The sequence below is a fragment of the Antedon mediterranea genome, chromosome 5 (assembly GCF_964355755.1).
Source record: "Antedon mediterranea chromosome 5, ecAntMedi1.1, whole genome shotgun sequence".
NCBI lineage: Eukaryota > Metazoa > Echinodermata > Crinoidea > Comatulida > Antedonidae > Antedon > Antedon mediterranea.
Window position 1 is genome coordinate 26,508,082 of NC_092674.1, and position 27,309 is coordinate 26,535,390.

The 27,309-nt window shown below is 33.0% G+C and overlaps 2 protein-coding genes across 2 annotated transcripts in view; both read left to right on the forward strand.

Moving 5' to 3' along the window:
* Positions 1-4,140: 4,140 nt before the first annotated feature.
* LOC140049874 (uncharacterized) lies at positions 4,141-5,327 on the forward strand. Its single transcript, XM_072094825.1, has 3 exons — positions 4,141-4,194; positions 4,330-4,915; positions 5,025-5,327. The coding sequence occupies exons 2-3, from the start codon at positions 4,343-4,345 to the stop codon at positions 5,325-5,327; spliced, it is 876 nt and encodes a 291-aa protein (XP_071950926.1). The 5' UTR covers positions 4,141-4,194; positions 4,330-4,342.
* A 1,077-nt stretch (positions 5,328-6,404) lies between these two features.
* Positions 6,405-27,309, forward strand: part of LOC140050161 (rho GTPase-activating protein 7-like) — a 104,947-nt gene continuing 84,042 nt past the window's right edge. The window contains exon 1 of the mRNA XM_072095230.1: positions 6,405-7,202. Coding sequence (XP_071951331.1) covers positions 7,103-7,202 — 100 coding nt within the window. The 5' untranslated portion in view covers positions 6,405-7,102. The remainder of the gene's footprint in view (positions 7,203-27,309) is intronic.

A 27,309-nucleotide genomic window follows, 5' to 3' on the forward strand; every position in this document is an offset into this window, starting at 1 on the left:
CGGATTTTCGATAACACAAGGAAGTAGACCCAATAATATAATAATATAACAATAAGGAAACCATAAGGTTGAGATTCCAAGGCAAGGCGATTACCGGTATAATTAAAACTCTATTCCTCGTGTTATACAGTAATTATATTGATAAAGATAACGTATTGGTTACATTGTTTTCCCTACGGAATATAACTTAGTGCTTCCTAAGGGAAAATAGCTCCCAGTCCCCAATGTCGTTGGAGCGTTCCGGTGTAGGCCTACTTAAAATCGTGCAATCGGCCTAATCACCACATATAAAAATAGATTTATAAAATAAATACATTAAAGTTATTTTTTATTTATATCACTAGGCCTATTTAGTTTTACAATATTTTAGATTATAGGTGGATTTGCCTCTGCGGCTGTATTGGGATATCTTGTGTATAGATTATCATTTATAAAGTAGATAATATAAATTGTTGAAGCTGAAGCAAGGAAATTAACTTTTCAAACATACCACTGGTACAGTTAATTGATTGGCAAAACTATAGTATGAAGTGAGCCCTCTATAACATCAATTTAACTACGTGTTAGTTCGGTTTCAGAGCCATAATTATACAGGATATATAATATGGCTCTGTTCTGTTTAATTGTAGTGAGCCCTCTATAGTTCTGTTTCCAAAACTTTTTCTCGAAAATATTGGCGCCCACAATTTACTTTAATTTCCAATCAATTTTACAAACGAATTCCGAGCACTTCAAATATAAACCTGACAGTTGTTCCTCATAGCTATTTACAGCACATATAGACTAGGTACTTTCCCAAAATTATTTAATAGCTTATTGTTCTGTTCGTTAATTTTAATAACCTTCATATAAGTGGTGTAGATAAAAGAAAAGAGTTGCATAACAAGATCGTTTTTGGCAACTGTTACTTTGTTCCAGGGTATTCGGTATCAAAGTAAGCCTATATTTAGTCTTGAACGTGCATGTATGGTCACCTCGTGTTTCCTCTGATCTTGAGTCCTTAACTGGACCTTATATTTAGGGCAGGTTAAGAAATGCAGCGTATTTCAAAATTGTTTTACTTTGAATGTATTAATGTTAACGTCCCCCGGATGTTCAGGCTTACATTCTTGGCTTTGCGTGACCAGAACGTTGAAAACTATGGGTTCTTAGCCTACGTTTTCCCATACCGTTAACGGAAGTGAGTCCGGCAAAAGTACCACATAGTTCCCCATCCAAGCCACAGTACGTGAATTTGTCCTTCCCGGATTGACATCTCTATGTATTGTTCAACTTTATGTGCTTAGTTGCTTAAGATAATTCCCGAACAATTTTGCCTCGTTCAAGTCCCATTATATATGGAGGCAACATCGGATATGCATGGGCCGGGTATGAATGATTGAAACATTAAAACAATAACATTTTCTTTAAGCAATCTTCAGTAAGCTGAAAAGTTTAATATATTGTTAAAGATCCGTTGGTGCAGTTAGGCTATTTGAAATTTTAGCAATTTATAAATTGTAAGGTTTTAGGAACATTCTAATGGTTTGAATCCTTTTAAAGCTGTTTTAAACTATTCTAATCTCCTGAATCCTATTCAATTTTAATACCTTGTCATTTTTACACCGTGTTTCATAACTTATATTTTTTTTGTGCAATTATGTGTGTGTACATAATATATTATATTTTATATCTATTTATTATTTTACTAATAATTGTCAATTTTCAAGAAGAATTTCTGTTGTTATTTTATGATGATGATGGACAAATAAAGCATTTCAGTATTCAGTATTCAGTAAGTTATAAATTAGGAGTAGCAGCCGCGCGCGAATATACGAATTTGTCAGAGAGGTCCTGAACAGTGTGTGTACATTGTATAGGCTGCACGCTGTGTGGGCAAGTTCTTGGTGATCCAAAATAACGTCTGAACCGCGTGTACAGTATAGGCATGCACACTGTGCAAGGTGTTTAGGTTTATTCTGATGGTTGTTCAAAATGTGCAAAACAATGTACAGATTAAAAAAGAAATTGATATTAAACCTTTTTTATGATTTCGAGGAGTAGGGTTTAATGTTTTATACATCCGGCTGCCTTCGTTAGATATCTCAACTTCCATTACCACTTGGCAGGATATTTGTTTTATGGAAATCCTCTGGATTTCCTGAATGGAAACAGAACTTCCTGTGGGAAGTACAAAATAATCCGTTGGCATTCCATAAACAGCTTTGAGGTTCATTAGTAGATACCACCTCCATAGAATAAATGTTTGTTTTATTTTTTTTAAATAGGTTTATTATAATGCACTGGTAGGCCTCTAAAAAAGATAAAGGACTTCCAACATTTTTTCTATTTTCGATAATAATCTTTTATAGCTATATGATGCTTAGCAAGTTTATTATTATTTAGATAATGTGGCATTATACAGGTATTTTATCAATGTTATCTTGCACATATTATACACATATTCCTATCTCCATTCCGATACTAGGCCTACCGCACTTGTATTGTAAACTTTTTTAGAAGGCCTACACTGTGTGTGCTATAGCAGGGTTGCTAACTTCCATTTTTTATGAAGATTGTGCATTTTGTGACAAAAGCACCAATTTTGGCACAAACCTTCTTTAGGGTATATCTAACAATCCTAGAAGGGGTGCCCAAAAATCGGAACAATTTAACGACGTCATTTGGACCACGCCCTTTTTTGAGTATTACGTAATTAGGTGAAAACTTAAATCTTAGTATATACATACCAAGTTTGGTATCAAATTAAAACTCATGACATGTACATTGCAATACACACATAGCAAATATATGATTTCTCTTCAGACGGAATATATAGGTCAAATAATGTAATTTTCTGTCATATTGAAGGGAATTTCAATCAAAACGCGCCAATATTGGGCTATGTTATGAACATTGTAGTTATAAGAACAACAACATTCATTTTTGTAATAGAACTACAGTACTAAAATATATTTATCCTGTATCAGTTACTTTCCTTTAACATAATATTAGGAACCACCGAAAAAAAGTATATAAAACATATACTGTATCAAACTTGGCTCAATAATCACTGGACTAAGTAAACAGACAAAAGACCATTTGACTGACAATTATGGCGTTAGCATCCATAACAATACATGGAGGTGATTTTCAACTTTACTTTTATGAAATTATTTATCTGGAAACAAACACTTATAATGGTACAGAGTTGCTAGATGACGAACAAGTTCCACGGCATGGGTAACAAAGACCAGTGCAAAAAAGACCTGCTGAACGGCACTTGCAGTTCCCTGAGCAATGCAGGCAACCAATTCCTCGATAATTGTTCAGAACTTCTGGTCTTGGATGCTCGAGATTGTGCCAATGAAAGTGCAGTAGTGACAGTTCGTACAATTCAGGATGTAGGTACTACCCAGTACAAACAATATTTCAAGGAAGTTATTCTCAACAGAAGTGTTGCAATTCAACAAGCCATCAAACAGAATAAGCTGCCGTTGTTCAACACACCATGGTCAAAATCAGTGTCCAAAACAAAGCAACAAGTTAAGAGTTTAAAAAGTGACTGCAGCCTATTCAGTCGACTGTATATTGCAAGTCAATCTAGTGATGGAGATTTGGAAGACATCTTCATGCATGAAAACCAGCCATGGCAACCCTCTGGCAGTAAATGGAAAGCTTCGACTACCAACTAAGAAGTCTGAGTTGCTACAGCATTTGGAGACTGAAGGCCAGCCTGAACCTCTTACATATTTTGACGTAAAGGTGTTTGACAGAGCTGCTATTGTCCATGCCCTTTCCAGCACCCATGCATTTACATTTGATGACTACGGTGATAAGGTGAGTACATTTCTTTGCATTCAGGATTGTATCTATTGTTTAACCACCACATAATTGGTCACTTCTATATGCGGATCGTTATTCTTGTATCATTTGTATGACAGGTCTTTCTACCGTGGACCAGACAGCAGCTGCAGAATAGTAACAGAATTGATATAGTGGGGGACACTTACAGAACAGATAGTCTTAAGCAGTCTACAGGAGAAAAAAGAGGAAAAGGGGTCAAGAGGAAAGTTGGGGGACAAACAAAGATTCCAGGGAATTTTCCAGAATTTCTGAAAGATCCAGTAAATAAAGAGGAGTTATTTAACTTTTTAACTACAAAGGTGTCTACCCATGATTACTCTGACTGCAAAGAAGTTTACATTACATCAGGTAAGTTTTATTATGATACATACTCATTTATTTTGTTTGTAACCAAACGATTAAGTTACTTATACAGTTTCATACCAATAATTAATTAAAAAGGCATATTAAATTAGTAAGTAATTCTTGATATATGTCCTGTAGGCGAGTCTGTTGTATGTTGACATCTACTCAACCTATGTCAATCTGCGACCATGAAGAGGCCGACTCCAGGATGTGCATTCACATTGATGATGCCTTAAAGAAAGGTAGCAGGGTTATTTTGGTGCGTACAGTTGATACTGATGTCGTCGTTATCCTGGTTGGTATTTTCTGCAATCTAATAGCCTGTTATCTTGGTACGTGTATCTGGGTCGCATTTGGCATGCGTAAGCACTTCCAATATTTTAATATAAATACCATCTGCCATAACCTAGGAGAGGATAAGTCAAGAGGGCTGCCAGTTTTTCATGCATTTACTGGGTCCGATACTACATCCCAGTTCTTCGGAAAATCAAAACACTCCGCATGGGAGACGTGGAACTCATTTCCAGCAGTCACAGAAGCCTTTCTTTTCATGGCACATCACCCTTTCAAATCTCTAGGAGTCAACTCATCTCAATTCCAGTTGCTAGATGAGTTTACATGTCATCTATACGACAAGACAAGTACTTTAAGAAGTGTTACTAAGCTAAGACAAGATCTTTTTTCAAGAAAGGCACGGACAATGGACAACATTCCTCCTACACAGGTAAGGGGAGCTTCCATATAATTGTCAATTGTCGTTTAATAATTTATTATCAGATTCATGTTTTTCTTTCATTAAAAGGTAACACCAATCTTTAAATTGTTTATTGCAGGATGCACTTTTACAGCATTCCAACAGATCCATATACCAAGCAAGCATTTGGACCACCAGTCTACAGCCACAGCAGAATGCTCCATCACCAGAAGACTTTGGTTGGACTAAAACCGGCAGTACATGGACACCAGTCTGGACAATACTACCTGAAGCATCCAAGGCATGTAGGGAATTGCTAAAGTGTGGCTGCAAAAAGTTGCCTTTTTGCTCAGGGAACTGCAAGTGTCGTTCAGCAGTGCACTGGTCTTGTTACCCATGCCGTGGAACTTGTTCGTCATCTAGCAACTCTGTACCATTATAAGCGTTTGTTTCCAGATAAATAATTTCATAAAAGTAAGGTTGATAATCACCTCCATGTATTGTTATGGTTGCTAACGCCATAATTGTCAGTCAAATGGTCTTTTGTCGGTTTACTAATAGTCCAGTGGTTATTGAGCCAAGTTTGATACAGTATATGTTTTATATACCTTTTTTCAGTGGTTCCTAATATTATGTTAAAGGAAAGTAACTGGTACATGATAAATATACATTAGTACTATTACAAAAATGAATGTTGTTGTTCTTATAACTACAATGCTCATAACATAGCACAATATTGGCACGTTTTGATTGAAATACCCTTCAATATGACAGAAAATTACATTATTTGACCTATATATTCCGTCTGAAGAGAAATCATATATTGTTTATGTGTGTATTGCAATGTACATGTCATGAGTTTTTATTTGATACCAAACTTGGTATGTATATACGAAGATTTAAGTTTTCACCTAATTACGTAATACTAAAAAAAGGGCGTGGTCCAAATGACGTCGTTAAATTGTTCCGATTTTTGGGCACCCCTTCTAGGATTGTTAGATATACCCTAAAGAAGGTTTGTGCCAAATTTGGTGCTTTTGTCACAAAGTGCACAAAAAAAGTGCTAAGTTACCCTGCTACTATTTTAAGACCTGAAAATATCAGTCTTATGAATAGCGCCCTCTATTAATATTTACGTAAAACTGTGCCGAATCGTTCCGCTGCCGTTCGTACCTTCAAGAAAAATAAAGAGAAAGAGAGAATAATAATTGTGGTTCAACATCCTAACATTTGGTTTAATTGACTTTAGATTTCAAATTGAAGACAAACATAATAATTCGTTATTACTAAATGGTGTTTTTGACGTATATTCATTGCACGAATGACGTAATCGCTCTGCCGTTGACTTTTTGATTACGTAATAGATTTTGTTAATTGCAAATAGATGGGTTTAGTATTAATACTTGTTAGTTGTGAGATTATATAGAAAAGTCACTCATGTTGTATTATTGTTATCCTAATATCCTTACACGTGCTGAGTTCTGACTTATTGCTAAAACCGGTATTTTTTTTTTCCAAGGCTCCGTGCAGGCATCCTACTTTGCGTAAGCTTTTAAAAGCAAAATAAATGTCTTATGAATTGAAAACTGAACGAAAAGTAAATGGGACTTCAATTGATAACTGCTATATTTGAATACTTACGTTTTAGTAGACATATTAGTGCGTCGAGTGCTAAGTGTGATCGTAAAAAAACAAGTAGATCTAAAAACGTACAGCCAAAGTATGGAAGATAAGATTGTTTTGAAAATCGTCAAGTTATCAATGGTTCTTAAACGTTTGATGGAAACACGGATTTTATTTCAAGATGTTGACGATTTCAAGTATGCTATAAAAGAATCCATTATCGCGAATATGATATTCCGGCGCAAAAATTATGAATATTGTTCATATTTTGCGATGCTCAAATGTAATTTAGAGAGATAAACTCTCGTCCAATCAGAACTGGGAATATTATCCCTCAGGCAGGTTGCTACTCAGCGATGCGTATTGTTACACAAAAATCCCGCTGAGTGAAGAGCACAGTATTTACATTGTGGTGGCTAACCAAAAGGATTTCATAGAAACTTAGCCTAGATGTTCAGCTTTTATCCGCTGAGTGATTGTAAGAAAACATCATGATGACTATTTCGACGGAAATGTAGTAATAGATGTGGATGTATTAGCTGCGTTGCTTCTTTTTATTGGATTCATAAACCAGGCCGGACCAGCAGGAGCATTATGTCATCGTTTGTACGAAGTTTTAGCCTGCGTGAGCGCCGATCCAAGTCGAGCACATGGGACCGGTTAATAAACAGAAACAGAAACAGACGGTTAATAGGTTTGTGCTTTTTATTACGTTTTCATAATTCATTTAAAAAAAAAGAATAATAAAATAATAACCACAGATCTTCCAGAAGTTGTAGGTGACAATGGTGTTTATTATTGTTTACTTTGCGTCCGATTTCTAGACCAATTTAGGGTGACCTATTTTTTAAGGCAAATTAATTGGGTCATCGTCTGATTATACCTCCCTGGTCTGATGTACCCGAGTGACGTCACTTAGTAGTGTAGGGTATTGGCACAACCAATGTTAAACCTGATTTTGTTTTTTTGAAACTTAATTAAAACATGCTTAAAAGAAAGAATTTTAAAGATACAAACATTTAATTGAAAATACTTAATCGTGTGTATATACTGTATATAATAACTTTATAGGCCTGTAACATTATAGAGAAATGGTTGTACTTTCATTCAGTTTAGTTTTAAATAAATCTTAATTTATCTCGCATAAGAATTCCAAAACTATAATGCTCTTACCGTAATTGTGACTGTCATTTACACATCAAAACCAAGCCGATTACCAGTTCCTGTTCTCCTTTCAGTCGCGGCACGTTCAGCTACTCATTGAGGGGTGACTCGCGTCGTGCATCACTCACTATTAATGTTCTGGTTGGACATCATTGATCTGTCAATGTTTTAATGTTGTTTTATAAGCTAAAACGAAGTGTTTTAAATTGCGTCAATAACATTTCTTAATCGTTCGTCTTGGGAACATGGTTATCTGTACAGACTGTCAATGTAATCAAAACAAAGCTTACTTTAATACAAAATCCTTTTTTTTTATGTAACAGGACTTTCAAATATTATATTCTTATTCATTCAAATTCATCTAGTTATATTATTCTCGACAAAAATATCTTCATTAATTAATGCCCCTCCCCAAACCACACTCCTTTCCTCTAAATCACAGTATCCTCCATCCCCTGGGGTGGTTATAAAATTTAGTTTTTAAACCATTCCCAATACAATTATGCTTAATTTGGTATGCCAGTACAATTCTAGATATGTAACTATCAACAATTTGTATAACAAATGAACAACCTCTCTCTCTCTGTCTTATAATAAAATATATTACAATAAATTGTATAAAGAAAACATTTTTTAAAGTCTGCCTCCAATTTTATTTGGTACATTTTTTACGATAAATAATTATTATTGATTATTTGCTGGTATTCAATTTAATGCTAAATAATTATGAATTTCACCTTGTTCATTAACCTACACTGAAATCTGCAACGCTAGACTTAATCAGTGTTTTAAAGAATAATTTTAATATTTAACACATCTTTTAAAAAGTAGTTGCCTGAAATATAACCTTTGACCTTGAATATAATCAGGCTGGCAAGTACTTTATCCTGGATAATATGTTAAGCCATTTCATATACCACTATACCTGGCATACAAGGCTAAATCTGTGAATAACTAGTGTACAGGTTACCCTCCATTTAAAGACCATGTTTTAGAATTACTCGTGTTTAATCCCTATTTTTAAAAAATATTTCAAAATAAAGAAAATTTTCATTTGGAAAAACTAATTATAGTTGAAATGCTAAATGGCAAACCTTGATCATAAAATTATCATTTAAATATAAACTATAAAGGTATATGACAGAGTTTTTATGATTACAATTCATTATGATATGATTAATAATTATGTTTTTGTCCTGAAATAGCATACAAAATGAAAGAAAACCAACATATTAAATAAGTTTATAATAAAACATTTTCTTAAATAATAGTTAAGTGAATGCATGAATTACATGATTAAAAAAAATAAAAAAATTAATATTGTATCCTTGGATTACTTTGTTTTTATTTGGAGTAGTTAATAAAAAAAAACATCATTCTAGTTTTATTTGTTTTGTTCAATTTCCAGGTAAAATAAACAGTACATATTGGGGAAAATATGGGAAAAACATAAGAAGTATTTAATTCACAGAACTGTCAAGTTTGTCAAGTGACTTCTCAAACTATAAATAGATATATTTGATCTCTTTTTTAAAACAGAGAAAAAAAAACCTGAATTTAAATTACCAAATGCATAGTTATTAACATTCTAACAAAAACACAATTTTGAAACAAACATATTATTAGATGCAAATGTTATCATCATAAATTCTAGTTCATCTCATTTCATAGTGATTACTTTAGCCATTAATGGCCTATGATAAGATTTGGTATGATCACTAGAGTAGCAAGCTACTGATCTATCACTTAATCCTTCACTTAATCCATTTCCTAAGCCATCCTTAATCCATTCAACACAGGACAGTCACATAAAGCCAGTAAATGCATGTTGCTGTGTAACTTGGCCATAATGCATACAGGCAATGACAATTTCCAACTTACTCTTATCTGGAAAATTTATAATTTTAGTAGAAATAATGTATTTTTTAAACTTAAATTGATTCATGAAATTGATAGTTTTAGAATATGACAATTTATAGATTCTATAAAAGAATACTTCTTTAAAAAATAAGAATAAAATTGTTATTTTTGGGGTTTTTTCCCCCAAACTGAGTGATCAATTTGTTAGGGTTAGGCCAAAAGTATCATTTCAAAATGGCAAATTTTTACCCTTTAATCGGGAAAAGAAAATCATTTTCACAAAACAACAAAACATTTGTCTACAAATAATATTAAGCTGGTATTTTGTAAACATCCATACAGCAATTATTCATAAATAAAGCAGAATTTGTCCTCCCTCCAGCAATGCTGGTGGTATTGAATTGTTCACTGAACGGTGGAGAACCTTCGGTTTGGTTCAATTTTACTATTGATTTTAAGTTCGGCTTGAGTACATGCTTCATAAATTGAGTATAGATGACATTTGTTCTCTGTGCAGTGGTCCATGTGAATGTTAAAATGTTTCATATTTATGCTATAATGTTTATTTATTAAAAATTTTTTTTTTAAACCAACTTATTGAACTTTGCATTTAATCTTTTGGTAAATTTTTTGTTTAAATGTTATAAATGTTTCAAAATATTCTTCTTTAAATATCCTTAATACAAAAAAATATAAATTTTTGTTAAACATAACAGTAATCCTGTATTAAAAGCACCAACATATGTCTCTCCCAATTGTCAGAATTAAAAAACGACTTTGTGGTTGTATCATACAGTATAGTAAGTAGGCTACACAGACAATTGTAAAGTGTGTGTAAAACAATGTCATGTAGTCACTTAATATTTGCCGGGTTTCACCAATCTCCAACTGCCGTACTGTCGCCCTCGACTTATCGCAAACAATGTACTCTCCTAGATGGTCCTGTTTTACAGCGTTACTTAAAGTATGTACATACAATATTTACACAAAAGAAGTTACCCACAGTACTAAACATACTTTAAGCTCATCTTGAGTAAGATTCCAACCCTGGATCTACATACCAAACTTTTCAAAATGATAGTTGAACCCCATACTTGAACACTCCCTGCAAAGGTTGGTGCCACAGCATTCAATATTAAACAAACTTTCTAATCAAATTGACCCAGATATTATCAGTAATCGTATTTACTTGGGATCGTTACTGTTTATAGGTCAAGCTTAACAGAGACATTTTTTAGTTTGTTCACGTATTTAGCGAATATTTATATACCTGAATTCAATGTATATAACTGGTCGGACGTCAGAATGGCCGAACCGGTAACGCCAGTAGAGTTAAAACGTTTACAAGATTTATTTGAATCTCTGGATATTTTACAAGAAATTGAAGACTTGGATTTATTAAATAATTCTCCTAAAACTCTTCAAGCTGATAGCCAACCAGGTTTCAGAATACCAACTCTTTGCTTGTTGAATATTAACGAACGTAAGTGAGATGGCCTATTCAATCAATGAAGTTTAGCATTTCCATAATTAATAATCAAAATGATTTACTGTATTGAAAATGTTCCTTGTAGTACTGCAAAGTAGTTTTGGCTTTAATTTAGGGGCTAAGTACTGTACATGTGATGTTCCTTGTGGTACATAGCTTTACCTTTGATAAGGAGCTAATTATAAAGTCCATTCTTTACTCTTTAACTATACAGAATATGTATACACGGTAAAAACTTATTAAAACTTTAATTTGTTATGCTTTCTACAGTACTTATTTTGAAAATTGGTATTTCCCAAAATTTCTAAGATTTTACTTTTCTTTCCTTTTTTGCTGTTAATAATAATATTGATAATTTTTTTTTTCAATTTCTAATGTTTCCTTTTATTGCCTTTCGGAAAAATATGATTTTTCTTTTCTACGAATAGACTTGAATATCCTTCTAGAAATGGCTGGCAAAAGAAACATTGATTTACCGTGCAATGACGTAATACTGGATATATTATTAATGAAATGTATTGGATATCAAATTTCTGATGTACTTATAGTACACTTAAGAAGTTCATGGTCATGTTGTACAAATGATACTAAAGCTTTGTCTACACTATCAAACTAGTTTGATAAAAAAGCCCAAATATGATAGTGATATGCTCAAATATGTTAGTGATATGACATCATTATGTCCATATATGGGCACATCACATTCTTTTGTCACATAAAGTTTGATAGTGTAGACAGAGCTTTAGTCTATGGTATTACATTACATTAGACCTATCACATAAGTGCGCCTATTACATCACTGGCTCCATTTAGTCATTTCCATCGGTTTGTTAATTAATATAATTTGATTACCCTTGTTGTTATCTTCACTCTGTAATGCTATTATTATTTTTAACATGGGTTCATGTTTTATCCCCTAAAGAGACTTCTCAAGTATCAGTTACTGTCAGTAAGTTTAATTAATTCAGTTTAAAGAATACTGTAGGAATATTCAATGTCCACCATATTTCGTTTGATTGGGTTGGAGGATTTTTATTTGTATACTGTATCATTTCAAAGATTTAATTGCTTTTCTAAGAACAACTAATAATATTAAGAAACAGTAGAAGATTTAATTGCTATAAAAGCCACAACCATAGACTTCTTTAGGTTATATTTTAACGAAGGAAGATTGGAAAGACATTTAAATAAAGTGCTTCAGCTTATAATAAATTACATAATTGATTTTCTTTTCAAATGCTTTTCGGAAAAAATATTTGAATGTTTAAATTTAACATACTTAGTTGTAAAACAGTTGATGAGGCATACTGTACACTAGAAAGTGTAGTACAAAAAAAATCTTGTTATGCTTGGTTCCCACTAGGACGCAAAGCACAAAGGAATAAGCACAATGATTTAACCAATCATAAGCAATACATTATTCAAACTGCTGCTTGTCATTGGTCTTGTGTCTAAAGGCCAATTTACATAGACGAGCTGTAGGCTAACGGTAATAAGAATATAGAATCTATAATATTCCTTATGACCAATTACATACAACGGAGAGCGGACAAGCTACGCGGTATTCCTCTTACCGTTATCGCTCGTCTGTGAAAATCGGCCTTAAGTCTTTGCATTGCGTTTCTAGTGACAACCACATTGTATTGTATATTCTTTATTTCAACATAAGTTTAAGTAACATATTTTAGTTTATTTTATTTATTTAAAGTTTACAAGTGTTTATTGTGCCAATGGCTATTGATGCCAATTTACATCAATAGGTCACATTTTTAACACTCCATGTTTATTTTGAGAGAGTAATACTGTAAAGGTTTTGATAAAATAGTTATTTATTAAGACAATTAAACTACATTAGAACTGCTCTTTAATGGGACATTTTTGTTCAGGGGACACCCCTATTAGGGGAACACTTTTTTATGAAGCAATGAAGTGGCAATACATTAGATGTTTTACCACTATGGCCAAATCCCTATTCAGGGGACATTCCAATTAAGGGGACACTTTGTTGGGTGTCCCTGTAGCTCTGTCTACACTATCAAACTTTATGACAACAAAATGTTATGTGCCCATATATGGACATGATGATGTCATATCACTACCAAATTTGGGCACATCACACTTTTTTTGTCAAACTAGGTTGATAGTGTAGACAGAGCTTTATATGTGTTCTACTGTATTGTTAGTCATTTATTGTTAGTTTTAGCCATGTTTTTTGGTCAATTTAGCAACAATTGACCAAATTTAGTCCTTTGTGGTTGAAGCTATATCTCCCATATAAACACTCGGTTAATGTTTAAAAATTCTAATAAAAAAGATGGTATCTAACTACTGACAAATATTGGCAGCATCTGGCTTCTATCCTATTGGCAGCTAGATAGACATTTTAATGGTGAATCACAGTAGACAGTAATATGTTAAATCGTTTATTAAAGCCAAATTTCTCGGAAAGACATTCATTGAAGGATGATAGTGTCGCCAATCACCTTTATAGCAATAGAAACCATGACTGGAAGTTTGACTAAGTTGTAATAGCTAATTGTTGGACATTGAGTTTATAATTCAGTGAGTGACTGTCTGTCTGTTGGTCCCTTTTGCTACAATTTGTGTACATTCAGTGGCTATGAGTGCTCACTGGCTAAACCCAAATGTCACGGAACTTACAGGGACTACTGAGCAGGGCCCAACAGGCATTAAAATATATTCGAAAAAGGCTAAAATTGCCCAAGGCCTCCAGCGTTGGAGGGCCACTTTGGTCACTTTGGTCTCCTACAGTAAGTTAAACCACTACGCATATTTCATTATTTATGTACTTTTGAGTAAACAGCAGAAAAAAATCTCCGTAGAAACCTTAGTGGTTTCCTGTAATTACAATTTATATAATATTAATTTTTTAAAACCCAATTTCCATCTTTATACCTATAACAATATATACTTTATAACAATTTTGATCTTTTTCCGTTGAATTTTCTGAAACAAATAAAAATAATGAAAAGAAAAATTGTTATTTAAAATAGCTTTTTATCTCCATTTTAGCTCAAATTATGATAAAAACCGATCTTTTATAATAAAAGTATCTGTGGGCATCTTAGGGAACCCAAGACTGAAGAGACTTCAAGCATTACTTTGGCGCTCTAACATCCACTGTTTAAACAACAAACAACAAATTTACACAAGTTTGACTCTACAATTTGATACCTGTTTAAATTCCGGAACAAAAAGGATTATTTTGAAAATGGCAAACACTTAAACTTTATAAATCGGACAATAGTGCAAAAGCACTGCTGGCCTATAACTGACTGTAAATAGATTTCCCTTGTTTCCTAAAGGTATTAAATTTAACACTTTACAGTTAACCACAATTGTGAAAGTGTCAGGTGAGGATTAGCTGAGAATTGTTGCATTTTAGCTCATTTAAATCTATACCTGTTGAAAAGAAATGTGAAAAGAAAGCACACAACAGTGTTTACATTTCTTTAGGACAAATTTAAATATTCGCACTTTTTATCCATAACCTCATTTCCAAAGGTTAAGTCGTAGCCTACATAATACAGTATATTTTGTGTTTGTCTATTTCGTGTCTAGCTTACCTGGATAAACCAACATCAGCCTCTTTTTCCCTGAAGAGAAGAATACTGTACATTCACATATCATACCTCCCTCAGATAATGGTATAGTCCTTTGGATCAGATGTAACTTCATTGGTTCTCATGTGTACACTGCTTTTTTTTACAGAACTTTGTCTGCTGTGGGTCTATAGAGAGCCAAAAATCCAAATTTCATCAGATTCCAGTTTACAATTAATTTTGCCAACTTTTGTTTGATAATTTTATTGCATAAGCACACCTCTGAGGATTAACATCTGGGTAACAAAGATTAAATAAAACAGATAATAATTTAGCACCATTTTGGTTACTTTTATTACAAGTGTTCCTAGATTAATATATTGGAAATTGACTGTCAAACACAATTTATACTCTCATCAAAATGGTTATAATTATGTTAACTTGTAACAAAGAAAATATGTCAGATTTCATCCTTATGATCTGTTAACATATTTGTATGAGCAGATGGAGTATGAGCTGGTTGATTTACGATATTATGGTTAAGTGATCTAGTTTCCGATCAATGCAAATCACAAAGTAGAATTGAGATATTATACCGGAAATTTCTTTGTGTATACATGCTGTTGTTGATCCCTATATGAAATAAACTGTGTGTCAGTTATTGTGTAATATTTATATTGTGAGTGATAGTATCCAACCTTCTTCTACCTATTACCCCTAATCACCATTGTTTGGCCCTATATCGTATGTATGGCCATGGATGCAAAGGGAACCTTATACTGTAGATTTTTTTTTTTTTTATCATAATCAATATAATAGAGTTTATGAAGAAAATTTTCAGAATATAAAAAAAAGGATGGAAAATGGAGAAAATAAAACCTTTTTTTGTATTCTTATCAGCACATTCAATAAATTATAAAAAATTCATTGTACTTTCAGGTAATAATCTCGGAAAATCTTTCAAATACATATTTGGACAGGTTAGACCCTGTATCATATACAGTATTTTGCCTTGGATGCAAAGGGAAACTTATTGATGATTTTTATCATAATCAATAAACAGCATGAGTTTATGGAGAATGTGAACAAAAATGTAAAAAAAACGAAAAAAATAACACTTTTTCTGTTACTTATCAGCACAATAATAAGTTATAAAAGATTCATTGTACTTTCAAGTAATAACAAAGTTTAGTTTGTTTTGAAATTTATCTCAAATATTTAGTCTTTCAAATAGATATTTGAACAAAGAAAAATTATCTGTATTGTTATATAGGTTAGAGCGAATGAACTATCGTTAATCTTGGTGTGGATGCTAGCGTCAAAAGAAACATGGGATTTATATTTACTGCTTTTATTTGGACGTACTTTTCTAAAATTTGGGAATTTGTTGCTCTTTGTTCCATCAGAATCGAATAGTAGAGAGATAATTTGCGATAAGTGGCTGTCTATAAAGTTGAATAGATTGCAAAATTTCTCTTGTTGATGGCTTATTATGTCTACTAAATTTTAAATTGATGGAACCTTGTATTTCTAAGTTGCCAATCAAATCTCATTTTAATTTTCATTTTCAATTTAACTTTTTAAATGCGACAGTGATGTGGAAATTGTAAGATAATATAATTTTATCATATTAAATACATCTACAGGACAGAATAATAGATTCTACAGATCTGACAACTGATAAATTTTCTACTCAAATTCTAAAATGTACTATAATAATCTTGCACTTTTTATTGACAATGTGTTAAAAATGACATGTTTTGACAAAGTAATATAGATTCTACAAATTAAGAGACGTATACAACTTCAAAATAAAATTTAAGGACAAAAAAAGATTAACATTTTGGAACCATCATTGAACTATTCTCAAGAACAAATGAGTAAAATTGACAACTAAACAAAATACAAAGTACGACAGAAGAAACAATTAGCATAGATTTTGATGACAATTAAATTTGTGTCTGCCGAAGTATATTTTGTCTTTTATGTGAAATCCAGATAGAGGCATACATATAAAAAATGTTACAATTAGTATTGAACCTAACCTCATGTGGCACCATCCCAAAATACTTTTTAGCATTAGACTATAAGTTTAAATCAATCTCATCTTTATAGACACAAAATATCTATGTATTTTTTTTGCATTGTGCCCTCTAGTGGCCAACTCTGTTTACAGTAAGTACTATTAAGAACAGCCAACCCATTAAAATACCTTGTTAATATTTGTTGATAAATCTATAGTAATAAAAATAAATTGTCTATAATATATATTGTTTTTCAAATAATTTTTCTGACTATAGGATATAGTAGTAACCGTCATATTAAAAATGACCATAAAATTAACAATAGAACTTGGTTCAAATCAAAGCGTGGTAGACAGAATAGTACCTATAGTAAAAGTACAAATAGAACTTGGTTCAAATCAAAGCGTGGTAGACAGAATAGTACCTATAGTAAAAGTACAAATAGAACTTGGTTCAAATCAAAGCGTGGTAGACAGAATAGTACCTATAGTAAAAGTACAAATAGAACTTGGTTCAAATCAAAGCGTGGTAGACAGAATAGTACCTATAGTAAAAGTACAAATAGAACTTGGTTCAAATCAAAGCGTGGTAGACAGAATAGTACCTATAGTAAAAGTGTATAGAATGTATATATATTATATAATATAAATTCCAACTGAATAATAACTTATACTTTCTACCCAATAAGGAAATGTTATTGTTTTCTTTATACTTTCGTTATCAGCATCCGATGTAATAATTTGACCCTAAAGAGAAGAGACCTAATTACATAACTATTTCATAACATTAGTGTTATTGTGAAAACTAGTATGACAAACAGTACAGAAACATAGGCTTACTGATGTTACCAATACCAATAAAGAGGTTAGGTGACTCTGTGTATTTTACCTGCTTGAGTTACGCAAGCTATTCACTCAATGTTTCAATCCTGAATACACACATGCCATATTTGTTGAGAATACCAGTTTCTGTGTTCAGAAATAAGATATGACGAAAGAATGCATTTAACTGCAAAGTCAACAGTTCTTATTTTGACAGTTGTATTTTCCTTTCATGAATTGTGGCCTACATTTTGCAACAGTAATATTTTATTTGGAATGCAGCCTTTCTTTGGCTCTCAGAGGGGTCCAACAAATTTAAGTTCAGAGGCTTTAAAAAATGGATGCAAAGTTGAGAGAAAATTTACTAGTGACAGTGCAGATCTAGCATTTCAAAATGATAGTAGGTCTGGCAAAGTAAACACTTATTCTATGTACCTTTCAACATAATGGAAAATTAATGATTTTATAACATTGTAAAGTTGCTACTGTACAACAGTACCTATTACACTGTGTGACATGTTTAATGTACCTGACCTACTCATCTCATGTTTGACCTCATTATCTTTCATTTTCTCTGGTTCATGCAAAGGTCAAACTCCAATGCATTACTGTACCTTTCTGTCATGCAACTTTTATACATTAGATCGGAATGACTGAGCGGTGACAATGTGACATAAGTATTGCCTGCTGCAAGTAATTCACTTCAATGTAACCTAGTGACAATTCAAATTATAATGTCATGTACCGTTAGCATATCTTGCAAGTAATGTCACCTATAATGACAATTCAAATGTCATGTACCTTTGGTGTAAGTTAGTTTATAATTGAAATAGCTGGTGACAATGTGAAATTGTCATAGCCTGTATGGATTAAGAGTGACATATTTTGTTCAGAAGTTAGCAAATAATTCAATTGATAATTAGACAATTATCACAGAGACATTATTTTATTTGTTACCATCAAAAATGTCATTGTAAGAATAGAATATTTTTATGTCAAAAATTAATGTAACCAATATAGCACTGCATGTTTAGTTTTAGCGGGAATTAATAAAAAAATGTTATGAGTGAGGTGAAGGAATTTTGATCTTTAAAGATAGGAGATGGGGACATCCCTATAATATAGTTGAATTGAGGGTGGTATGTTTATATAGAGTGCCATGCTATAAAGTTTTATACATACAGTAAAAGAATGTTTGTACAGAAATACTGTAGACTAAGCTTGAATGAGATAACTATAAACGCATTATTTGCCAACATGCATACAGTAGCTGAGCTCACGGATTTAAGGTCCCACCTACAGTAGCCTAAATGTTGAGGAATACAATGGATAAGAAGTAGGGGTTGTTCAGTTCAGCACTTCATTTTACTAGGCCCCTTCCAGTTCTAAAATCTTATCTGCCACTGGTATTAGAGAATTATCAAGTACAGTAGAGTATTATAATTAGGAATTGTATACAATTCTTTACGTTAAACCAGAGATATGTACATGTGCTGGTTTAAAATAATTATATACAGATACTTAATATAAAACCAGATGAACATTTTTCGAACATAATTAGGACATGCATTCGTAAATTTAGCGCATCATTCATTAGTCTAGGTCTGGACTATCATTCCAGATTACTCATCTCTAAAAAATTTCAACCAGTTAATTGATTATACCTGTGCCTGCCAAAACTGTGATTTTAACTAAAGGTCAGTTTTAACGCAAGTTGTTAAACTTTTATTGATAGAATTGTCTAAGCAATGGGAAAGTGTTGAATACCTCCATCAAGGTGCCATTTACTGTCATTAAACTTGCTAATTAACCCTATGAAATCTTCCATTAACGACATCTCAGATATCTAATGCATTTGCTTTGTGTTAATAAAGCCCACCCAGTACGGCCTGTATGTAGAATACTTTCACTTAAGATGCCATGCTCCTGACATAAACTTTGTAAAGTATTGTAAACAAAAACACTCTGTTTCTCTTGTTTATTTCATCAGTAGGTTTGTTATGATGGAGTTTGCCAGAAATAGTTGTGTCTTGTCTATCTGAATAGGTCATAATCATCTAAATATTCTGGCAACCAGGACGGGTTTAAGATACCACCGAGTTCAAGATACCGGTAAATGTCTACCTCAAGTGTACAGCTAGATAATTAATGACATCTTCTTGCAGATTTTGTTTTTAAAATTTTTATTATCAGGAAAATTAACAAATTAATTATGATCTCACCAGCATATATGTACTATGGTTGGTAAGTTTCAAGGAAATTTTTTTCTTTTTTGATTGTAGAGATAATTTAGGGTATTTTGAAGGGGTGGGATTTGTGGACCATAGGGAAGTTAAAACAAGATTGTTTTTTTCTTACTCTCTCATAAGTACACACAATGTTGCTTTGAACGAGTAAGCTATGCACGAAATAGTACTACAACATTTTTATTCACAGACATTCTTAAAATTGTTTGTTTTGTATAAAAATTTAAGATAACTGAAGATAGTGTGACTTGAATTAAGAATTTTGAAAATGAAAATTGATTGTCCATTTTGTAGTGGCATGAGAATGGTACCATTACCCATCTGTCTTGAAAGATATCCCATGCTACCCCACAATGGGAATTATGGAATTTTGAACTTTTCCTTTACACATTGTAGCTTACAGTAGGCCTACTTTTGTTCAAGTTACCACTGTCCAGGTGTAGTGGAAAAAGTTCCCCAGGACGATTGATAAATGATATATATTTCCTCTTCACTGTAGCCTTTGCATTGTGGTATTAATATTACATATCAGATGATATTTTATAATTCATAACTCTTTCAGATATCAAAATACTTAGCAATTTAATATTTTTCTTTGATATCAAGATCCCAAAACTTGGCGTGGTAACAAATTGTATTTATTTTGTCGAAAATTGATGTTTATTCGTTATATATAATTATTTTACTTAATGTATAATTCTTTTGGGACACTCCTATTAAGGGGATCCCTGTGGAATAAAGAAAGGGCAATATTTGTTATGGCCAACCTCAGTGGACCTATATATAGAAAACACTGTGTTACTATATAGGTGTCTATAATGGAGTTACTATAATTTTGGTGTGAGTCGGTGTGGGAGGCTGTACGATGAGGTAATTTTAGGTGCCAAATGATGAGGACAATTCTTCTACCCACTATAACAAATAAATAAACCAAATCATCAGTGTACAAGATGCCCATTGTTGGAGAAACTTCTATTGCTAAACAAAGAATATAAACTTCGAAAAACATTCATGATCTTTATTTTATGATCTACAATACAAATGTAGTTAAAAATTACTATTAATTATTAGCTATCAGTCCTAAAATATTTCCACCCACTATAACAAAAATAAACCAAATGAATATACATTGTTGTTGTACAACATTGCTCATTGTTTCAGAAATGTTGGTTGTAATTAATAAAAACAAATTTTGTATAAACTTTGTGTATTTTTTTTTTAAACCATAAAAATACAGTGTTGCTACCTTTGCAGTAAACTTAATAAAACATTGTGTGAACTTTTAGTCAACCACCAACCAGAGTAGAAAACAGTAGGGCAAGTTGCTACTGTACAGTATGTATAATGGGCACTTTGTAGAGGAAGGAGGTCTGATGAGAAGAGAAGTGGTGTGATGAGGTAGACGATGGGATGAGGGAGGCTGTGCGATGATGTATGTAGTTGGTGAGGGAGGCTGTGCGATGATGTATGTAGTTGGTGAGGGAGGCTGTGCGATGATGTATGTAGTGTGGTGAGGTAGACGATGGAATGAGGGAGGCTGTGCGATGATGTACGTAGTTGGTGAGGGAGGCTGTGCGATGATGTATGTAGTGTGGTGAGGTAGACGATGGGATGAGGGAGGCTGTGCGATGATGTATGTAGTTGGTGAGGGAGGCTGTGCGATGATGTAGGCTGTGCAATGATGTAGGCTGTGCGATGATGTAGGCTGTGCGATGATGTATGTAGTTGGTGAGGGAGGCTGTGCGATGATGTATGTAGTGTGGTGAGGTAGACGATGGAATGAGGGAGGTTGTGCGATGATGTATGTGGTGTGGTGAGGGAGGTTGTATGATGAGGAAGGCATTGCGCTGATGTATGTAGTGTGGTGAGGTAGACGACGGAATGAGGGAGGCTGTGCGATGATGTATGTGGTGTGGTGAGGGAGGTTGTGTGATGAGGAAGGCATTGCGATGATGTATTTAGTGTGGTGAGGTAGACGATGGAATGAGGGAGGCTGTGCGATGATGTATGTGGTGTGGTGAGGTAGACGATGGAATGAGGAAGGCATTGTGATGATGTATGTAGTGTATTGAGGTAGACTATGGAATGAGGGAGGCTGTGCGATGATGCATGTGGTGTGTTGAGGGAGGTTGTGTGATGAGAAATGCATTGCGATGATGTATGTAGTGTGGTGAGGTAGACGACGGAATGAGGGAGGCTGTGCGATGATGTATGTGGTGTGGTGAGGGAGGTTGTGCGATGATGTATGTGGTGTGGTGAGGGAGGTTGTGTGATGAGGAAGGCATAGGATGATGTACAGTATGTAGTGTGGTGAGGTAGACAACGGAATGAGGGAGGCTGTGTGGTGAGGTAGACGATGGAATGAGGGAGGCATTGCAATGATGTATGTAGTGTGGGGAGGTAGACGATGGAATGAGGGAGGTTGTGCAATGATGTATGTGGTGTGGTGAGGGAGGTTGTGTGATGAGGAAGGCATAGGATGATGTATGTAGTGTGGTGAGGTAGACGATGGAATGAGGGAGGCTGTGCGATTATGTATGTGGGGTGGTGAGGCAGGTTGTGTGATGAGGAAGGCATTGCGATGATGTATGTTGTGTGGTGAGGTAGACGATGGAGGCTGTGCGAGGGTATTGCTAAACCCCGCAAACCCCTGCACACCTCCAAAAAAACATAGCAAACCCCATCGAACCAACATAAAAGTGATTGAATCATGTATTGTACAACCCACTGGGTATATCCATGTAAAAAAAATATTATATTTTTACTGTTAACTAATTATTTTTTGGGGTAAAACATCATTTTTTGGTCAAAAATGATTGCTAAACCCTGCAAACCTCCAAAAAATATACCAAACCCCACCAAACCAACATAAAAATGATTGAATCATGTAGTGTACAACCCACTGGGTATATCCATGTAAAAAATATTAAATTTCTACTGTTAACTACTTATTTTTTAGGTTTAGCAATCATTTTTGACCAAAAAATGATGTTTTACCCCAAAAATAAGTTGTTAACAGTAGAAATTTTTTTTTTTTTTTACATTGATATACCCAGTGGGTTGTACACTACATGATTCAATCACTTTTATGTTGGTTCGGTGGGGTTTGCTATATTTTTTTGGAGGTTTGCAGGGTTAAGCAATCATTTTTGACCAAAAAATAATGTTTTACCCCAAAAATAATTAGTTAACAGTTAAAATGTAATATTTTTTTTACATGGATATACCCAGTCGGTTGTACACTACATGATTCAATCACTTTTATGTTGGTTCGGTGGGGTTTGCTATGTTTTTTTTTAGGTTTGCGGGGGTTTGCGGTGTTTAGCAATACCCCTGTGCGATGATGTATGTAGTGTGGTGAGGGAGGTTGTGCGATGAGGGAGTCGACGTGGGAGACTGTTGGATGAGGTAGGTAAAAGGTTTAGCTATCTGTGTAGGTGCATAATACCTATTTCTGTGAATGTTTTCTTAGGAATTGATTAAAAATGCTTCTTGTGTGTGGGTGGCAACATACAGTACAGTATTATGTTGTGACTGTTACAAAAATATGTTTGTAGGTTTTGTTTGCAAGGCTACAGGTGAATGACTGGCTTGAAGGCTACAAAAGCAACCAGGGAACAACTTGAGAACACCTCATAAAGAGTTAATGAACTTAAAAAGTGCAAAAAACATGATAATGTTCAGTAATTACAACCCTTTAGCTATCACAACACATGCATTTACACTGATGGACACATCAAGGATATTTTCCAGTGATTTTCTTCATTTTACTTTGAGCTATTAGGTACCGGTACCTTCTCACTGGGCTCAAATCCAAAACCTTTACTACATCACTGCCTAAAGATATTTATACTACATTAATAATAATTTGCATTTTAATAAGCATGGATTGTACCTTAATTCTTCCTGGTATTCCTAGGTACCTTGCTGGATAAGGCTCTAGATAATTTAAGCTGAATATGCATCGAGATCTCGATACAGGCTTTTAGACTTCTATTTTTGTCATGTTTTTGTAGACTGTATTCTTACATATTGTATGTACACTTCATGTGCTTAGAAACTTCGGATGAAATTGTGAACAAATTAGAAAAACTCAATTTATTCAAAAAGATTTTGATGCTTTAAAATAAAATTTAATGACAAAAAAGATTGACGTTTTGGAACCATCATGGAACCATTCTCAAGAACAAGTGAGTAAAATTAACAACTAAACAAAATGCAAAGTACAAATGGGTGAAAGAAAGATAATAACATCTTACAAATAAAAACATCATTTTTGTTGTGTCCAAAATAGAGCATCATCATCTACCTCATCAGATTGATCATTATTATTTTTCTCCTCCTTCATTTCCTCAAACTTCATTTACTTGTTTTTTATTGTCTTTACCTATCTTCTCATCTCATCATCATAAATTATTTTCAAAGAATGTTATTAAAATGAGCATTTTATTAAATGAGCATTCTTTTGGTGAGTACAGTTAAAACCAATGGTTTGGTATTGTGCAATGAAATATGATAGAATGTATGAGTAAATACCACTAATGAAAATGAATGCGCAGTATGTAAATTCTGTTTCTGAGGTTAAATGATAAAGATATTGATGAGGAGTGATATCAATACTGATGATTGATAAGTCTAGACAATGTCTTCTAAAGGAGCAATAGTCATCATCATCCAATGTGTGTAAAATTAGTGTGAATAAATTAGCTGTATTTTTTCTTGGCAGCTGAAAATTCCAGTTAGATTTCATTTTAAAAGAAATGAAATGATTGGATGATGGAATCACAATTTGCTAATATTTTTTGACCAATAGGTTTTCATGAATGTAGCTAGAAGTTTAGGGGGAAGAAAATGTAAGTTCGAGGGTGATACAAAATAAACAATTTTAGAGAAGGGTGAAATGAAATGTATTTGTATTTATCTATTTCTTCTTTATACTGGGGACCTCTTCATAAAAGACTAATCTCCCTAAGGAGCCAATATAAAGACAAACAAACAGTTACAAAGTTTAAAGACAAAACACAAGATAAAAACACACCAGGAACCCCTGTTAAGATTACCCCCTATTAATTAATAGCATTCCAGGTTTTGGTTTAAAAAAAGTTTTCTAATGTTCCAGTTATTTCTCGCTCTTCGAAATAGACTATTTTAATTTAAAATACCAAATTCTATTCTACAAAACACATCACATTATCCGGATGAATTAATTAACCAATTTCATGTTCGCCTTGTTGTGTTCATGACAATAAAGATTTATCTTATCTTATGTTATTTAGTCTTCATCCCCTTATTCAAAACTTGGCATCCATGTTAAATTGTAAAATTATAAATTGTATTAAATAGGGTAATTGTCACTAAATTGGAATCGTCTTTTTAGGAAAATGCAACTGTTTTATGGATAAATAAGTCGTCCCTTTAGTATTTTGGTTGTCAATCCCAAGTTTAAATACAATCTATCAAACATTTTACTAATATTGCAAGCAATATCAAACCAGTTAACTTAATTGCGGACCAAGGATATCACTGATTTAATTGTCGATACAATGGTAGAGAATTATCAATTGTAAACTATTAAATATGTTTGGGACAGCTTTAAACTGAGGAGGTGGTCTTTTGCATTTTCATTTGTCGTACAGTATTTATAAAAATATTACATTATTTTCTTTCTTGACATCTTATTTATTTATAATGTCCAAGTTTATGTTGGTTTTAGCCTGAATTTGTTGACAACAATATTATTGTATCATCAGTCCGTCTATCCCTGTAGTCTAATTCTTTACATCTTTAATTTCACTATAGTGTGGTAGCTTGTAATGGTTTAATTCTTGGATTCATGGCTATTCTATTTATTGACCAGGTCAAAGTTGACTATTTTACAAAAAAACAGTAATACCCCTATTAAGAGGACATGTTTGGGAATTACCCAAAAAAGTGACTCAATAAGGGATTCTCTTGCATAAGTGTTAGCCGTATTTATGTTATTGCCCCTCATTCATTTAAAGCTTGGTTCCCACTAGAGACAAAACACAAGGATGTAACGTAACGTAAGTGATTTTACCAATCACAAGCGATGGATTATTTGAACAGTGGCTTCTCATGGGTCAACTCGCGTGCGCTGCGCGTACGTCCTTGCGGTGCGTCCTGCTTTACTACTGCCAAAACTGTTCTTTTAAAAGGGCAACCCCTAAATAGAGATTTCTAAATAGAGATTTCCCAAAAGAGGGGTTCTACTATATCAGATATCTTTTCAATCATTAATTAACCATTATTAAATTTTTAAATAAATCACAATTTTATCAAGGGATAGGATAAGGTAGAAATGTCCGCATCCAGAAATAATCATGATTACCCCACGGATTGGATCCGGTCATTATATCTACATTTATTCGTATAAATTATAATGTGAAATTAACTATCTCGCCTATCATGGCTTCAAATCTCAAATACCTACTTAATACTGGACTTCATAAGATCCGAATGACCAATGACGTCAATGTTTAGGGTTGTTGAGGCGATTCCATCGCTGGAAATAATCTTTGGGAAAATTTGGGATTAAATTACCATTGGATTTTTTATGAAGGAATATTTAAGGATTCTTTAGGGTACAGTATAAATTTAATTTTAAATTATATTTAAAGATCAATTTAACAAAAATGTAAATACTGCTGACACCAAATAATCAAAATCTACAATGTAATCAGAAGTTCCTTTTCCAGAAACCAAAGCATTTTTTTTTGTACAAAAAGAATAATAAAGCCTACAATAGGCATTAAATTTGTCCATATTTTTTCATTTTTATATGGTACAACTGTACGGCATAATAGTAAAATCGAAGTTCTACATTAATTTATTCTATTGAACATAAAAAAAAGTACAGGTTCTCTCAATAAAAACATTGCTCTCTGAAGGTTGGATTTAACACCTTATTATTTGCCTTTATAATCAACCAAATTTGTTCTTTATGAAAAAAGATTAAAGGAAATTAACTTCTTCGATACGGTATTAGATATTGAACAAAAATTTGTGAAACTGATTTAGAAACTTATTATTTTGTAGTTTTGTACAAGATTGTATCTTGTGTAATTTGTTATTTTTTTGTTCATATCATCGTTGTGAATCTCATTTTTTTTAAAAGATTAATTATAGATAAGGTTTGAATCGGAACAGTGTACTGTTTGTAACCCATTGCTTGTCTAATTTACGTACCTGAATATTGTCATAACTGCGTAACATTTCTGTGACAAGCAGTGAGGGCCCGCCTCTTACTTTTTTACCTCTTAAAATGCAAAATAGTACAAAGCTTTGAAAAGAATACATAGTTTGAAATTAAGGTATTTTTTAGTAAATTTCAGAATATGCTCTTTGTAGGCTAAAACTCTGTCTAAAACTTAATGTGTTGTCATATCCCTACCATATTTGGGCATATCACTACCATAGTACCATATCACTTTTTTGTCATCAATTTATAAATTATTGAATATTGTTTGTTTAACATTATTAATTGTTTATATAAATTCTTACATATTGAAAAAGGTTAGTGACCATTAAACTGGTTGACCTTTCTTGACCTATTACCTAGGACCATTTAAGTTATTGGGTTGGAATTGGATGTAAATAAATTAAATTGAATCTGT

Bases quoted from the DNA above. Each gene is read 5' to 3' on its own strand.
- LOC140049874 (XM_072094825.1), top strand. From the start codon at position 4,343: ATGTTGACATCTACTCAACCTATGTCAATCTGCGACCATGAAGAGGCC. The intron at 4,916-5,024 runs GTAAGGGGAGCT...TGTTTATTGCAG, and splicing joins ACAACATTCCTCCTACACAG to GATGCACTTTTACAGCATTC.